We start from the raw sequence: 13,972 nt of genomic DNA on the forward strand, positions 1-13,972 counted from the left end.
TACTACATTAAAGAAACACAGTTTGTAAAGGTGTGCATGTAGAGCATAAAAAATTAGTATTTCTTAATTATTTTTGATATTGATAGTAATTCTGTTCAACAGATGCTTAAAGTTCTACAAGCAGGTCTTTTCCATCTCTTGATATCTGTGATATTGAAACTTGAAGATGTTGAAATGTAATACCGATTACATTTTGGCTTCTTTCTACATGTTAACTGCACTGTAGGTGTAAAAATTCAGGTTATATATAGGTTTGCCATCTTCAGAGATGATGCTGAACTGTGAGGTTTCTTAGCAATTGCCAAATGAGCCATAAATCTGCAGAATCCCCTTCTGCTTTGAAGAGGAGGTGATAGCAGTGTGTGTTTGTTTGCAGGGGGGTTAGTTTGAATGGTGCGTTATAGATGGGATTAAGTACAGGGAGTCAAGTTCAAGAAAGTCCTTTCTCAAAACTCTTGAATAGAATGGCATGAATATTTTAATCAATATCTTGTAAGCAAAGTCTTAGAGACTTCCTTTTAGGAATCAACTTCCATGAGAAGTTAAAAATAAATTACTAATTTTAGATATAGACATAAACATGGAATTTAAGGACTTTGGGGAAATTGATCACTTTACAGCATTTCCATTCAGTGAATGGAGCTGGTGTTTGTCATTTTAAAATGATACAGTACCTTCTTTACTTGTTATAGGCCCAACTTGAAGCATTCTGACTTCTGATTTTTCCACTGTGAAAGGAAATCTTTCTTTGCAGTGATATCAGATAATGAAAGTGCTAAAGTAGTAGTTATTAACTTTTACATTTTTTTTTTTTTTGCTATGACTTTCTGGTGAACTATTCCCATAAGTAAAAAGTTCAGAAACTTAGTTTTTTTTTTGTTTGTTTTTTTTTGGCGGTACGCGGACCTCTCACTGTTGTGGCCTCTCCTGTTGCGGAGCACAGGATCTGGACATGCAGGCTCAGCGGCCATGGCTCACGGGCCCAGCTGCTCTGTGGCACGTGGGATCTTCCCGGACCGGGGCACGAACCCATGTCCCCTGCATCGGCAGGCGGACTCTCAACCACTGCGCCACCAGGGAAGCCCCCAGAAACTTAGTTTTTAAAATAAATGTTAACATTTTTCACTTTAGTTTTACTCTTGCAAAATATCCTTTTTAGACTTCCAGTTTTAATTTTGTCATTTCTGGTAAATCTGTTTCCTTCAGTTAGAAATATATACTCTTCCTTTGTTAGGAATATATACCTTTTTCCTTGTAGAATAGAAATCTTACTCTGAAACTGTATAGACTAAAAACAGAAAAGAATCTAAAATGAAATCAGTTTGTTTTTGCCATTAACAAGTAGAATAGTGATACAATTTACTGCCATTACAATTATGATCAGTAGGAACTGCCTTTTTCTCATTTCTAGCAATCATTCTCCAAGTACCAACAGTAGAAAGTAACAGAAGAGCCTGGCAGAGGCAAATATATTGGACATTCATTGGTCATACTTATTTATAAACTGCAATGAGAACTATCTGATTTCCTTAAAACAAATCTTTTAGTATCCAAATATATAATATCAGCCACTGTGGGTTGATTCAGAAACAAAATCTGGCATCTAGTGATTTGGGGTCCCATCTATTTAGGAAGATGAAACATATGATTATTCAAATAGTCTTCCAATACTGCATTTGACTTCATATCAACCTAGTAATAAAGGGGTTGCAATAGCCAAGTGTGGAGAGACAAGTGAAACATTGTTTTTGCTCATTTAAGCCTTATACAGTAGTACACTGTACAAATGTTATTATAAATTAATGTTTAGTAGTCGGACTTACTTTTCCACTCTATGTAGATAGGAGTTTCTTATCACTGTGCCAGAATCTCAGGTGCCTGCTTCTGAGTATTCCTTTAAACAGAGGTATTGGGAAGTAAGGAAACATGTGTATATATATGGTAACAAAGTAGAGACATTCTCCCAGGGAGAGGCCTGGCATTGTGCATGGTGTTACATGGCTGCAAATAGGGAAACACCAGAGCATGTGAGAAATAACTGACTTAATAAAAAGCTGCTTTGATTCATTTGGTTCCCAGGAGCATTAGTAAGATGCCTTTTATAAAATAAGGATCAAATCTTGGTTTTACAACATAGTTTTCTTATAAATGTCTATTGGATTCTTCCCAGATTTCTTTATTTGTAAATAACCAGGATAATGATTTCCCCCCTGCTCTTCATACAGAGATATAAAGCAGAAGTTGGTTTTCTCATCTGCTGATGAAAGCATAAAATATAAAGCAGTAAGTTAACATGGTATTGTCACAAAGCTTTGGTTAAATGTTGATAGGAAGCAAGTTTTAGTAATTCTTTTAAATGACGGTGTAATGGTGGTGGAGAGAAATTAATAACAGAGTGAAAATCTTTCCATTAGCTGTAGGTGGTGCTACTGGCTTGATTATTCTGTTTCCCATAAAAACCATGGCACTAGGCTGCACTAAAACATTAAGTATGTGTTAGCTGGTAGAGGCTTTGGAGGTCAGTTTACCTTAAATTGAAAGATTTTAGATTGCTATCTCTTCCTACCTTTGTCATTTTTAAATGCTAAATGTTCAGCATAAAATTAAGTAGGAAAAGATATGTTTAGTGTATAATATGTCGCAGACTGAGTTACTGCCTGGCTTATCAGGAAAGATAAAGCACTACAATCTCTTATATTCAGGAATTACAGATAATGTGGATATTTATATTTTACATGTAAGCACCACACTGCATTTTATGTATTAGCATTTTCCTTGCTTAGGGGAAAATAGCAAAATGACAGATTTCTTTTATACCTTCGTGTACACCCTCTCTGAGAGAGTTTTTGATAACCACTGAAATGGTAAAATATGTGAGATAAAATTATTAAGTTGTAGGACTTCCTTTTAAGATAAATGTGTCATACCTTGAACATCTCAAATGAGAGTTGATCTTCAGAGTAGTTTCTTTGGGAGCACTACTTATTCCAGCTATGCTGCAAAGGTGTAATGTTTCTAGAACACTTTCAGCAATGCCTTGAGAATTGGTTTGTGACTATGCAAGAAAATCTGTTTTATCATTTCAGTTGCACCGAAAACTTTTCTGGAAGCTTAATATGACCTATCTCATTCACCAAAACAACTCTACTTTGGCTGTTTTCTTAGAACTAAACTATTAAGGAAGTTCAAAAGAATATGCCATAGGCTCTGAATTTGCAGAAGAGAATGTTTTGAGCACTGATTTGTAACATCATTTAATAAAAAAATAGTTTCCTGATGTCACTGCTTTGAAGTAGGCAGTATTGTTTGGATGTACAAGTTTTTTTTTTTTTTTTAATTTAGTTTAATTACCTTACAGTTAAATATAACAGTTTTAAAAACCAAAGTCTTTTTCTTATTTTCTATTTTTGGTCCATTTTCCTGATAACTTTTGGATTATATCTTGAGTACTGTAGGGTAGTTTTGATTGAAGGTATATTAAAAAAAAATGGGTCCAATATTTAAGATAGAAGTAGCTTAAGGAAGCCGCAGCCTTTACCTCCATGCTTTTTTTTTTTTAAACTTATTTTCACGCAAATGAACAATTTGAATTTAAAGACTGGAGATCATTGTAAAAAGAAATTGGAATACAGTTTATATATTAATTATGCTGAATTTAAGTCTGTGTGTCACAGTAAAATATTTCAAATTGTATAATCATTTCATATGTGATTTATAACTTTAACATTTTGAATGTCTTTTTAAAAGATATGAGACAAGAAGTATATTTGAAAATGTCACTGCATACCAAGAGGAAAACTTAACTTATTTTGAAACTTATCTGGGATATTAAAGAATATACCAATTCCTAGAAACACTGTTCTAGATCTGTACGGACTGCTCCTAAAATGATTTAAATATCAGCATTTTGTCATAATATTAAGTTTCACCATAGGAATTACAGTTGTTGAGCTGTCAGTTTAATGGTATATGAGATAACTGTTTAGAGCTGAAGCTATTTCATGATTTAATGGAAAATTTTAATTTTAAGATATAATAACAATTCTGACTGCAGACAATTTGAATTTTTGAGGCTCTCCTAATGGGCTAATTATAGAGAAAAATTCATTTTGAAGGTACAAAACTGTGCTCCATGTCTGCCACTTGTAGCTGAACTGATACTTAAATTTTGACAAAAGAGAGAAAATACAGATTAAAATACTGAGTACTCTCAGTTTTGCAAGTGTGATACAAATTTCCTTTTCTGCATATAATACTACACAATAGAAAAATTTGGATTAGAATCCTCAAAGATAGTGAAATCACTGGCCTTTCCAAGCTTATGTTTACTTGTCATCTCCTTCTCCTTGGAGGTAAATTACTTCCTTACTGGTGTTGACTTTCCATATACTCCTCTCTCCCCTATCTCACAACACACACAGACACACACACACACACAGACGAAAAACAAAATAGATTGATTATATAGGTCCTCACTGTTAGTGATTCTGAAGTGATTGCTGTCAATACATAGGTTGCACCTGAAGTGTTGGATGATACAATTTACATAAGCATTTTTGGTTGGTTTTGGTTGACAGCTTTCTTTAAACTACATCACTGAAGCTGAGATTACTAGAGATATAAATTTAAATCTTTTATAAATATTTAATTTCTGTTATATATTATTAAATTCTTATATGTGTGGGTGTTTCTTACAGGTTTGCAGGTTTTCATTTTTATTTTGTTTACTTAATTGTGCAAGTTGTAAAATAGATTCTTGCATTTTCATTTTAAGAACACTTTTCTCCTTAAATTGTTCTGCAGAGATAACTGTTTTTAGGGGAAATAGTTTTTTACAGCCACTAAATTGTATTTGTTATTTTTGTACATGCATTACTAGGGTGGTAAGGACACTAATCTTGTGGGGAAAACTTAAATTTGTTTTATTTGAACTTTCCCTATACATTATTACTAAAAATTATCTAGGAACAGCATCACGAGCTCTAGGTTGAGAGAGAATACAATAAACATGAGAATACTTAAAGTTTTAATAGAATCATTTCTGAGGACAAAACCAGAATACTGCCAGTGCCATAAATGGAAGCGTGAGGCAGCATTTACACTGTGCAACTGTTGCAGAGAATGAGTAAGACAGGATCCTGCTCTAATGGAGATGGACAATTTCTCTCTGTTAAAGTAGCTGAATCTAAAACATGAAATGCAACATGGGGGCTATATTGTAAACTGTGCCAAGATTACTCAAATTGTAGTTACTTTTGATCAGACTTCAACTGTTTTTTCGTTTTTGTTTTAAAAGGGGATACTGAGGGAATTCCCTGGCAGTTCAGTGGTTAAGACTTGGCGCTTTCACTGCTGGAGGCCCAAGTTCTATCCCTGGTCAGGGAACTAAGATCCCACAAGCCATGTAGTGTGGCAAAAACTAAAAAATAAAAGGGGATACTGAATGTCAGAAAATCTGTAATATGTTTTAATTGAGAGATGTAAATAATGTATACAGACTTGTATGTGATGGGATTGGAAATATTTAAATTCTAGGGTTTTTTTTCTTTAAAGGAAGAAACTGAATGTCTATTTAAAAAAATAATAAATAGTTATGTTTGGCCATGAATCCTGACTTTGCATTACTGTTTATTTTTGCTGTAGGTGTTCCCACACTGTACAGATTCCTAGAGAAATATTGAAGGTATATGAAATATGCTGAACATTTAAAACTTGTTAGGCATTATTTTTTATGATGCTCACAACAACCCTGGAAGTTAGTGGCTCAGTGTCTTCTATACTAGAAAACTAAAGTTTAGAAATTTTAGAAGTCACTGATTAGCGCTAGGGTGTGAAAACCCAAATATGCTTGACCTTGAGGCCAGTGGTTTTGTTTATTTTCTTTAAATATACTATTACCATGAGAATAATTAGCAAAATAATTATTTGTTCACCTTTCCATTAAGCTTTTATCTAATATTTTGTCTTCATTACAGACAATTAAAGAATAAACAGTATGGGAGAATCCTTATTTTACCCTGATACCTAAGTTCCAAAAGGAAATGTGTATTTTAGAGTCTTCTTAGAGTATCATTATTTAGAGGTATTTATGTTTAGAGGAAATTGTGTTTAGACCATTAGGTTGAGAATATTTTGATGGTAGTAGCCATAGTTGCCCAGTGTCACTAATTGGTATTTGAGATGAAGACTAGGAGTAGAAAATGCTAGTCCATGCTGATGTGGACTGTGTCTGCATGCTTTAATAAAAAATACCTTGTTAGGGCTTCCCTGGTGGCACAGTGGTTGAGAGTCCGCCTGCCGATGCCCCGGTCCGGGAAGATCCCACATGCCGCGGAGCGGCTGGGCCCGTGAGCCACGGCCGCTGAGCCTGTGCGTCCGGAGCCTGTGCTCCGCAGCGGGAGAGGCCACAACAGTGAGAGGCCCGTGTACAGCGAAAAAAAAAAACCCAAAACCTTGTTATTATGCATATATAGTACATACAAAGCGTCTACTGTATGTAAAGAAATATACACATATAAAAATTAACTGTTTTGCTAATTAGGTTCATTTGCTTCTACTGTACTGAATTTATATGGTTCTTTACTATATAATATTGTATGGAATGATGCATTTTGGTAACAAAGGTTCTAAATTATTTCTTTAATGCTTAAACAGCCATGCTTCATAGATACTGTTACGAACAGCATAATGATTACAGTGTCATGTTTTCTTGATGACTTAAGTTCACCTTTACAAGCATGCAGCAAAATATAGGTTCCTTTGCTAAGGAGCTATATAGGGCTGCTGGCTTGCTCCTATGCCCTGCTAGTATGTTATTTTGCTGTCACACTTCAGACTTGCTGGAAGCACTCTCCCAATCTTGCTGTTATGATGGCTTCTGCATCCTTCTGTTTTCTAGGCAGTAATGAAGGTTGCAAGTGGAATAAGCAAGTTTATTAAGTTGATAAACATCCTTTTACAGAAGTTGGGTTGGTGTACACAAATGCAGGGGCCGTGTAACCACTACTTATCAATGTTCAAGACCTCTTATTTTTTCAGCCTTTGTTCTCATTTTCTCAGTTGGTTTAGAGTTTTATTTATTTATTTATTTGGCTGTGCTGGGTCTTAGTTGCGGCACGTGGAAATTTTGTTGTTGTTGTTGTTGCGCATGCGGGCTCTTATTTGGGGCATGTGGGATCTATTTCCCTGACCAGGGATCGAACCCGGGCCCCCTGCATTGGGAGCTCGGAGTCTTAACCACTGGACCACCAGGGAAATCCCTAGAGTTTTCTTAATAAACTTGTATGTTATCAGTTAGGAGACCCTGTCTCATTCTTTAGTTTCTCCGCTGGAGAAAAGGAATTCCTAAATTGAAGGAGTAGTAAAATTTCTGGCAAGGAAGGGTTAAGATGGTAGCATACTCACACCTGATTGAGTGCTCTAATACAGAGGTCCCCAGCCTTTTTGGCACCAGGGACTGGTTTTGTGGAAGACAATTTTTCCACGGACAGGGGGCGGGGGGGAGCGGGGGTGGGGTTCAGGCGGTAATGCGAGCAATGGGGAGTGATGGGGAGTGGCAGATGAAGCTTCCCTCGCTCACCTGCCATTCACCTCCTGCTTTGCAGCCGGGTTCCTAACAGGGGGTTGGGGACCCCTGCTCTAATACCCTGTATTTTATCTGTAATTCCAAAATCTGAAACGCTCAGAAAACAAAGTATTTTCTTGAATTCACTGCAAACTTAACCTGATCTGAGGTAATAGTCTTTATTCTACTTAGTGTGAAAACATGTTTCACTGCACAATGTTAGTGTACTTAACACTTTTGCAGGAGGGTGAGGAATGGTTACATAATATATGTGGTATATAACTATTTCTTTTCTAAATTCCAAAATTAAAAAAAAAATTATTTACTTGGTTGTGCCGGGTGTTAGTTGTGGCAGGTGGGCTCCCTAGTTGTGGCAGGTGGGCTCCTTAGTTGTGGCATGTGAACTCTTAGTTGTGGCATGCATGTGGGATCTAGTTCCCCGAACAAGGATTGAACCCAAGGCCCCTGCATTGAAAGCGCAGTCTTATCCACTGCGCCACCAGGGAAGTCCCATAAATTACAAAATTTTAAAAATTCTGAAACAGAGTTGACTACGAGAGTTTCAGATAAGGGATTGTGGACAAAAATCAGGGAGGTACTTTTGAGAGTGCTTTTCTCTAGTCTCTTTCTTGTGTTATCGACTGGTTATGCGCCATAATGGGAAATTATGCTGAAATTGATGTCAAAAGAGCTAGGTTTCCTGTTTCCCCATTTGTATTTCTGAGGTACACTCGTCAGCTTGGAGGAACTCAAGTTCTCACAGCCAGACACTGGCAGAACTGGGATTTGAAACCAGTCTTTAATTTTCCAGTGCTTAAACTCTCAGTCACTGTACTATACAAGTACTTCTTTTGTGGTTTTTGTTTTTGTTTAGTTGTTTTTTGTCTGGTTTGGTTTGGTGGAGGGGGAACCACACTTGGAGATTTCTAATCCTCAACCCCAAACATCTTTGTCAGATCCACATGGGACTTACTGAGTTCCACTTTCCTCCTGTTGAAGGTCTCAGAGACTTACACTGCCTTATTACTCTCTCAGTAGCTGCCAAAACCCTTACCATTACATGTTTTTTTTCCCCCAAGTTTGGGTGTGGAATATAATACCTAGTAGCAGGAATTCCCTGGCAGTCCAGTGGTTAGGACTTCGAGCTTCCACTGCTGGGGGCCTGGGCTTGATCCCTGGTTGGGGAACTAAGATCCCGCAAACTGCTCCGTGGGACCAAAATATAATAAAACAAAACAAAAACCTAGTAGCTTCCCCAGCTTCCTTGCCATCCCCATGACAAGTATTCAGGCCTTTTTCATTTCAAGGATCCTGCTACTAATTACTGTGGGGATAAACAAAAGTAATATACATAAAATACTACCATAATGAAATAGGGAATTTACAAAAAAATATTTTTTCTATTTTCATCCTAGAGTTCCCCATGGAATCACATTTTGATTTCTGCCTTCTGTTTCTGAGAACAGATTCACCATTTACTCCCTTCTTCACCTTTTGATGCATTTCAGGTCTGATGTTGGTTGTAAGGTAGAAAAGAATAATAGGGCCTAAGGTTTATGTAGACAATTTGAACTTGGGAACTTCTAGACTGGGGAGTGGCCTGTTTACTAGGTCTTTACCATGATTAAAAACGAATTCCTCTGGGCGTTTCTACACTGCATTTGTCCCCAGCTACATGAGTCATCTAGCAAAGGACATGGCACATAAGTAGGCATTCAAAAATTCAACATACATTTGTTAACTATGTGCTAGGTGTAGGGTATGCAGATTTAATTAAGCTTAGAGTCATGCTGAACAGAAGTTACAGTGTGGTAACTTCTTCACAGCATTGTAGGGCAGAGAATTTTTCCCTCTTTAGGTGTTGGTCTAATAATGAAATTGACATAAAATTAACAGGAGAAAAACATTTAATTACATACAGGAGCCCCATAAAAATGTAAGACTCAATGAAATGACTAAAGCAGGAAGCTTTTATGTCCTTTAGACAAAGAAACAATAAATTTGTGATGAATTGACAAGAGGAAGGGGTTTGGGCCTGGTGTAGTAAATTGTTGAAGCAGTAACAAGGTTTATTTATCCAGTCTTCTCTGCCCTAAATTCCCAGTCTCTGGCGATAGGATGCCTTCTACCCTCCTGGTACAGGGAAGGTAACTTTTATATGGGAGAGTTAGCCCCCGCCTTCAGGAGGAACAAAGGACGGTCAGAGTGTCCTTATTTTAATTCAAAGTAATATGCCAAAGTGGCAAATTTTGGGGGTGGCACCTTCTGCTCCCCTTCAGCATAAATGGGGCATCCAAATCAGGATATGAGAGATCAGAAAAGGCTTCCTGTGGTGTGGCATCTGAATCCTTCAATTCCCATCCCAGTTCCACTCACACTGACTTTGAGACTTTCAACATCTCTCCTCAGTGCCTGTTTCCTCACTGATAAATGGGGCTAATGGTAGGATCTCTGGCACTTGATTGCTATTTAACCAATGAAAAACGTTCAAAATAATGTCAGGCACACAGTGAGACTGCAATACATTACCAGCGCCACCTGGCCGGATGATAGAGTCCAGGCTGAGAACACAGGGTCATCCGTTTGGTTTTTCTACTACTCACTGCCTCACCCCTGACAAGTTCAAAGTTCCCAGTCCAACCATTTCGGTCCAGACGCTCAGAACCCACAAACTCCACGGGCAAACGAGTTCCCCAAAGCCCGGCCCACTCCTGGTGACGAGGGCAGGTGGCGACCTCTACCCTCAAGCTCCTTTCGACCTTGGGCACCCGCCCGGATTCCCACAAGATTCCGGGAACGCTCCCTGCCACCGCCTTCTGGGCAGAGATGCGCCTGCGCGCGCGCGGCCCCGCCTCCCCCGCTCCCCGTGACCCTTCGTGCTGGGCGCGCACGCAGGGGCCCCGCGCGAGGCGGGCTCCGGCGGAGGGGCCCAGGAGGGATCTCAGGTTTAGGGGAAGGCGGGGGCGTGGCTTCCCCGCTGGGCGGGCGGCCACTTCACAGTCCCGCCTCAGTCTGCAGCTGCAGCCGCGCGCCAAAATCAAACCCGGGTACCCGCCGGCCAGAGAGCCTGCCGTTCGAGGCGAGCTCCGCGGCGGCGGCGGCCCAGTCGCGCACACCTTTGGCCACCTCACAGCCGTCCCTGCCCGACGCGCTCGGGGCCGCCACAAGACGAGGCATGGCCACCCCACCCAAGAGGAGCTGCCCATCTCCCGCAGCCAGCTCTGAGGGCACCCGCATCAAGAAAATTTCCATCGAAGGGAACATTGGTAAGGAGCCTCGGGAAGTGTTGGTCCCAAAGCAGGCGTAGTCGCGGCAGCGGCGGCTGAAGCGCCCCTTCGCTTCATCCCTGCTGCTCCTCATTGAGGGCTTTCCTCCCAGCTTGCTCCTGTGCTTGCAGACGCGCCCTCAAATTCCCCAGTCGCCGAAAGCACCCTTCTCTTGCCTCTCCAGCTTCCTTCCCGTGCCACGAGGGTGTTCGTGACCCCTGGGCGTCAGGCGGCGGGCCTAGGCCTGCGGGCATTGTGAGGCGCGCTTGGGGTCCCTTTCATCCTCTTTGTTTGGGAAGGGTTTTGTTTTTGCGCGCTTGGGGTCCCTTTCATCCTCTTTGTTTGTGTGGTTGGTTTTTTTTGGATGTGTCTGTATGTCAGTTCTTGAGGTGCAATATACATAAGTTAAAGGATCCCTTTTTAGGTATACCCCTCTATGAGGTTTGACAAACATACAATGTTTTACTACCACCATGATCAAGATTCAGAACATTTCCATCCCTGCAGAAAGTTCCCTCTTGCTTCTCTGTAGTCAGTCTCCTCTCCATTCCTATCCCCTGATTTCTAATCCTGTAAGTTTTGCCTTTTTCAGAATGTCATATAAATGGATTCACAGAGTATGTAGCCTTTTGTGTCTTGCTTCTCTAGTTTAGCATAATGCTTTTACATTTATTCATGTTGCTTGTATCTGTGGTTTGTTCTTTTTTGTTTCTGAGTAGTATTCCACTGCACGGATATACCACAGTTTCTCTCTCCCAATTGTGGACATTTGGATTGTTTCCAGTATTTAGATTATGAATAAAACTGCTGTCAACATTCAAGTACAGGGAAAGAATTTTTAAATGATCTTAGCAGAAGGAGTTCCTCACTCCCTACCCAACATCCAAGTAAACATTGTGTTATGATTCAAAGACCACTGGTGTTTCTGTTCTTAACCCAGATGTCATTTTGCAAGATACATGAGAACTTCCGATTCTTCTCTGTTTCCTACCACAGGAAACCTATGCCTGGTACTTCCTGTTTTGATAGGATTTTGTTTTTTTTTGGTTCCAAGTTAGGTACTGGCCATTCATGCATACAGCAAATTTTAATTCTTACTGTGCTGAAAGCACTTGTACTTCTTTAAAAAGGCAAGGCAAACAGGTGCTTTAGCAGCATTCCAAGGAATAGGAAAAGCTGAACACACCCTCAAAGAGGACATCTTGTTTCATTGCTCCAATATTAAGGCACCAGTGGGAAAGATCAATGTAATAGACTCTCATTTCTTCTTAGCTGGATAAGTTCTTTGAAGGTGAATGTTTACTAGTATGATTCCTCACAGCTACTTATTGTATATAGAAGACCATGTATAAAGACAGGAGAAAATAGATGAACAAAACCTTTTCAAAAGTAAATTTGAATGAACAACCTCTCAGATTTATACCACAATCCCTTCCCTTTCCTAAATCCACTGAAGCAATGTATCATATCTGGAAATTTACTTCCTTCCAAGCATCTTTAATCTTCTCAGCACCTAAAATAATTCCCTAATATATCAGCCCCTCTCCAGTTTCTCAAAATTCTTCCAGAGCAGTCTTTCTGTATACAAATGTGATTGTGTTATCCCTTGCTTAAAATTCTCTGACCTCCCCCTTACCTACACTGGAAGGAGTTGCAAACTGATGGCCTGCAGTTACACAATATTGGCCTGCCCAAATTTGAAAGAAACATTTTCAATTAGTTGCTAGCATTTACAAATGTTGCGATTTCCCATAAACATCTAGATTCTTGGCTTCTCTTGAAAAATCTGAAGATCTGGTAGCACTGTGTTTCTGTAAGAGAACCATTTGCTCTTTAGATGGGATATGTCACCACTTAACTGTTTTCCCTGACACTGCAGCTTTGTCATTTGCTGTTTATTAATGGTCTTATACTGTTGTTCATGTGCCCTCTGCCTTATCTGCCAGACCCAAATAAGCCATATATGTACAAATTGCTAATCTGTGTATAGAAGACTATTTCATGATTCGTCTGTTTTCTAGGATTTGAACTTTAACTGGTCATTTTCATTTCATACTCATGTAACTTGTTTTCTCATGTTCTCTAACTAAAACACTCTTATGTTAGACTTTGGAGTCCTTACCTACTTCTCATCTTAATGGTCTGTATAGAATGATTTTTGGCATCATTATGCCTACTTGGCATTAATAATTTTGTTAGGTCCCATGACTTTTTAAAGTATTAACATCAGTGTCCTTGGTTCTTGTTCTCCTTTGCCTTCCTAGAATTTTAATTTATTAATTAGCTTATTTTCAAGCTCCCCATTTCCTCAAAAGTTAAGGAACTGGATATTAGTCTGATTGGGAACTGCAGGTAACTATTTTTACACTGCTTGAACTAAAGAGTAATTTTAGAGAGTAACTGTTATTACTCTTAAAATTTCAGAGTATGACCACATGAACTTTTTCTGTTTGTAAGCAGTATCAGAAGAAAGCTGAATGCTCTAGCCTTAAGTGCTTTCAGACTCTAGCTGATGGCTGGTGTTTTAATGTGTTCCTTGGGTGCTCTTTCTGAACATCATGTTTTCCTTCCTTCCTCCACCTAGCTCAGTGAATGTCTGGTGAACGTTTTATATGCTTCCATTCACTTCTTCTAAATGCCTTACAGTTTCTGTGCTTACCCTCTTCACCTGAAATCTGTGGTCCACCAGTGTTTTTCCTATGATTAAACCTCATGGTCATCTAGTTTATCCTTAAAAGTTTTTTGCCTGTCCTCTGGTGGTAATATGACTTTTGTGTTTTGCTTCTTAACTCTTCTCTTTGTGTTACCTTCTGATTGACCCTCCCTCTTTTTTTTTTTTTCTTTTCTATCGACCTATGTAATGTTTTAGGTTTGATTATAGTTCTTCAAGTCAAAGGTAAGTTCTTTTTGCCCTCTTTGGATCCAGTTTATAAGGAAGAGGAGGCTTTGCTTCAGTTGCTGTTTTTTATATGTTTATCTATATGCGTGTACATTTGTATTCATATATATGGAGAGAGAGAGAAAACATCATGCTGACCAGAGATGACTAATATAATCACACTTGGTGACTTCACATAGGAAGGGTGTGGTGGTCATTAAGAGTATTGTTAAACCCTGTCAAATTCTAGGTCAAGACTTTCCC

At 39.1% G+C, this 13,972-nt stretch overlaps 1 protein-coding gene across 1 annotated transcript in view; it reads left to right on the top strand.

Moving 5' to 3' along the window:
• Nucleotides 1-10,567: 10,567 nt before the first annotated feature.
• The window catches only part of DCK (deoxycytidine kinase), a 26,816-nt gene continuing 23,411 nt past the window's right edge, over nt 10,568-13,972 (top strand). The window contains exon 1 of the mRNA XM_007446101.1: nt 10,568-10,830. Within this exon, the coding sequence (XP_007446163.1) occupies nt 10,740-10,830 (91 nt within the window). The 5' untranslated portion in view covers nt 10,568-10,739. The remainder of the gene's footprint in view (nt 10,831-13,972) is intronic.

Source organism: Lipotes vexillifer, unplaced genomic scaffold (genome assembly GCF_000442215.2).
Source record: "Lipotes vexillifer unplaced genomic scaffold, Lipotes_vexillifer_v1.1 scaffold933, whole genome shotgun sequence".
NCBI classification, from domain to species: Eukaryota; Metazoa; Chordata; class Mammalia; order Artiodactyla; family Lipotidae; genus Lipotes; species Lipotes vexillifer.